We start from the raw sequence: 2,460 nt of genomic DNA on the forward strand, positions 1-2,460 counted from the left end.
CGGCTGGGGCACGGGCTGGAGGGGGCACTGCGGGACGGGCACCCCGGGGGGAGCCCATCTTCCACGTGGGAACAAGGAGGGGAAAAGGGAAGAAAATCCTGCAAATGCTCTTTTCACCGCCAGGACCTGCGGGGACGGAGGAGCCTGGGCCGGTGGCCCCGCTTGGCAGGTCAAGGTGTCCAAGCCCAGGACGGGTCCTGGCTTCAACCATCACGTAACCCACCCCCGGGGCAGGAGATTTCCATTCCTCCGCTCCACCTCCCGCATCAGCAGATGTTTGTTCCCGAGCGCTGTCCCCTCCTGGGCTGGCCGTCCCGGGGGAGTGGAGGGACCCATCAAAACACATTAGTGTTGCCACCACTGTCCCCCGTGAACCACTCTCCTCCAGTCCCGGGGCTATTAGACGAGGAATTTACAACCAGCTTTTGTCCCTGTTTCCCAGCGTACATTTGCTGCCTTTGTCTCCCGTGCAAGGGCTGGCTGAACTCCTGCATTAGGGCTTCGCATCCCTCCCGGGCAGCTGCGGCTTTCCTTTCCCTGCTGCTTTCTCCTGGCCCTGGCCGAGCTCTGCCCGCTCACACACACTTTGTGGTCGGACTGGGACGATGTTCAGAGGAAGAGGTCAAAGCCGCTGCCCCCAGGGGGCAAAGGGAGGGAGCAGGACCTAGAAGTCAGCTGCCTCCCGGGGCTTGGCTGGTAGCAGGAGTCAGACCTGGACAAAGACACTTGCATCTTGGGCTCCAGCTGGGCAGAGAACTTCCCTCTTCCGCAAAAATTCTCAGTATTTAAAGCAAACTTTAAAATATTCCTACTGTATTAACCTAGGTGAGGAGAAGAGTCTTCCCCATCATATAAACCACAATCTCCTCTGGGTAATTTATGCTCATTTTAAAGAACCCCCAGCCTGTCCTGGAGCTCTGCCCAGTGGAAGATACTCCTCCTGCTCAGCCTGGGGATGTCCCTGTGCCCAGTGCCATGGGGCAGCTGTCACCCCAGCTCCATCTCCTTGGGGGCAGAAACAAAGGGGTTACATCTGTCTTCCAAAACATCAACCTCCAAACAGCTATTTCCTCGAGAGAACAGGCTATTGGCAATTAGTACTGGTGATTAATTGGGAGTGTCTACTGTACCTGTGATGGCGTGGTGGGAGAACACCTCGACGTAGATGAGATAGTTGTGGGGACAGTGTTTCTTCAGCCATTTGCACACATCCTGCTGGGTCCAGAGCACCACCGGCTTGGCCAGGCTGCCCAGCGTGGGGCTGGTGTGGTAGATGCCATAGTGGTCACAGGCACGGCCCTATGGGGAGCAGGAGAGGAGGGGGTCAGCACTGCCCCCTTGCCAGGCACAGACAGGAACTCACTGGCATGGTGGGGATGTAGTCAGTGAGGTCCTGGGGTAGCGGGTGCTGGGGCAGAACCATCCCCACCAGAAATCTGTACTGATGCAAAGCCATTCCCACAAGAAGTCCCCAGGGAAGGAGCCACTGGTGCCCTGGAGCAGGAAGGACTTTCCCTTTCTCTCCTGCTCAGCCTCCTTTCCTCCTGAGCTGACTGGCCACGATGGAGTCCTGCAGCCTCGTGGGCAGCTGAAGCCACCTCTGCAGCCCACAGGCAGTTTTCTCCAAAGCAGCTCCCTGTGCCTGAGCTGCTGGGACTGCTCTGGGCTGGACTGCAGGCAGGGGGGAATGGGGAAGGGGTCTCTGCTGCCCGCAACGGGAGGGGACTGGATTGGCAGTGTCCCTGCTGGCACTGTCCTCACTGTGTCCAGGACACAGCAGAAGCAGCAGCCAATGCAGGAATGTGCCAGCATGGGAAAGGCCGACAGTGCTCGGGCTGTGGTGTGCCAGTCCCGACCTCCGTGTGTGAATATTGGCTAATTAAGCATGCCTAATAGAGGAGAGGAGACAATTAGTGTGACAAGGACTCCAGACATCCCGCAGTTACTGAAACACATCTCTGAGAGATGCTGGAAAGGATGTGTGGAGGGCAGAGGGGTCTGGGATATCTCCCCTGGCCCTGTGCTGGGCATTGCTTGGCCCTTCCCGGCCAGCCTGGAAGGGACTGCTTCTGCACTGGGGGAGTGGTTGGGCTTGGAAAGGGACATTTCCAAGGCAGAAAGGGACATTTCCAAGGCGGAAAGGGACATTTCCAAGGCAGAAAGGGACATTTCCAAGGCAGAAAGGGACATTTCCAAGGCGGAAAGGGACATTTCCAAGGCAGAAAGGGACATTTCCAAGGCGGAAAGGGACATTTCCAAGGTGGAAAGGGACATTTCCAAGGCGGAAAGCTGGGGACATTCCAGCAAGAGGGAAGAAGGCAAACGCAGGAGGCTGTAAATTAGTAAACAAGGAGTCCATCTCCAAAGCAGATACAAAACGAGATGGATAACACTCACAGTTTGTTTTCCCCAACCAATCCCTCGCCTTTGGGGTGACCCCAGCAGCTGCCCGCTCTCCCC

General features: G+C 57.2%; 1 protein-coding gene across 1 annotated transcript in view; it reads left to right on the top strand.

Moving 5' to 3' along the window:
- Nucleotides 1-1,687: 1,687 nt before the first annotated feature.
- PRPF6 (pre-mRNA processing factor 6) overlaps nucleotides 1,688-2,460 on the top strand; it is a 39,101-nt gene continuing 38,328 nt past the window's right edge. Inside the window, exon 1 of the mRNA XM_009998713.1 lies at nucleotides 1,688-1,860. Coding sequence (XP_009997015.1) covers nucleotides 1,688-1,860 — 173 coding nt within the window. The remainder of the gene's footprint in view (nucleotides 1,861-2,460) is intronic.

Source organism: Chaetura pelagica, unplaced genomic scaffold, assembly GCF_000747805.2.
Source record: "Chaetura pelagica isolate M959 unplaced genomic scaffold, ChaPel_1.0 scaffold275, whole genome shotgun sequence".
NCBI classification, from domain to species: Eukaryota; Metazoa; Chordata; class Aves; order Apodiformes; family Apodidae; genus Chaetura; species Chaetura pelagica.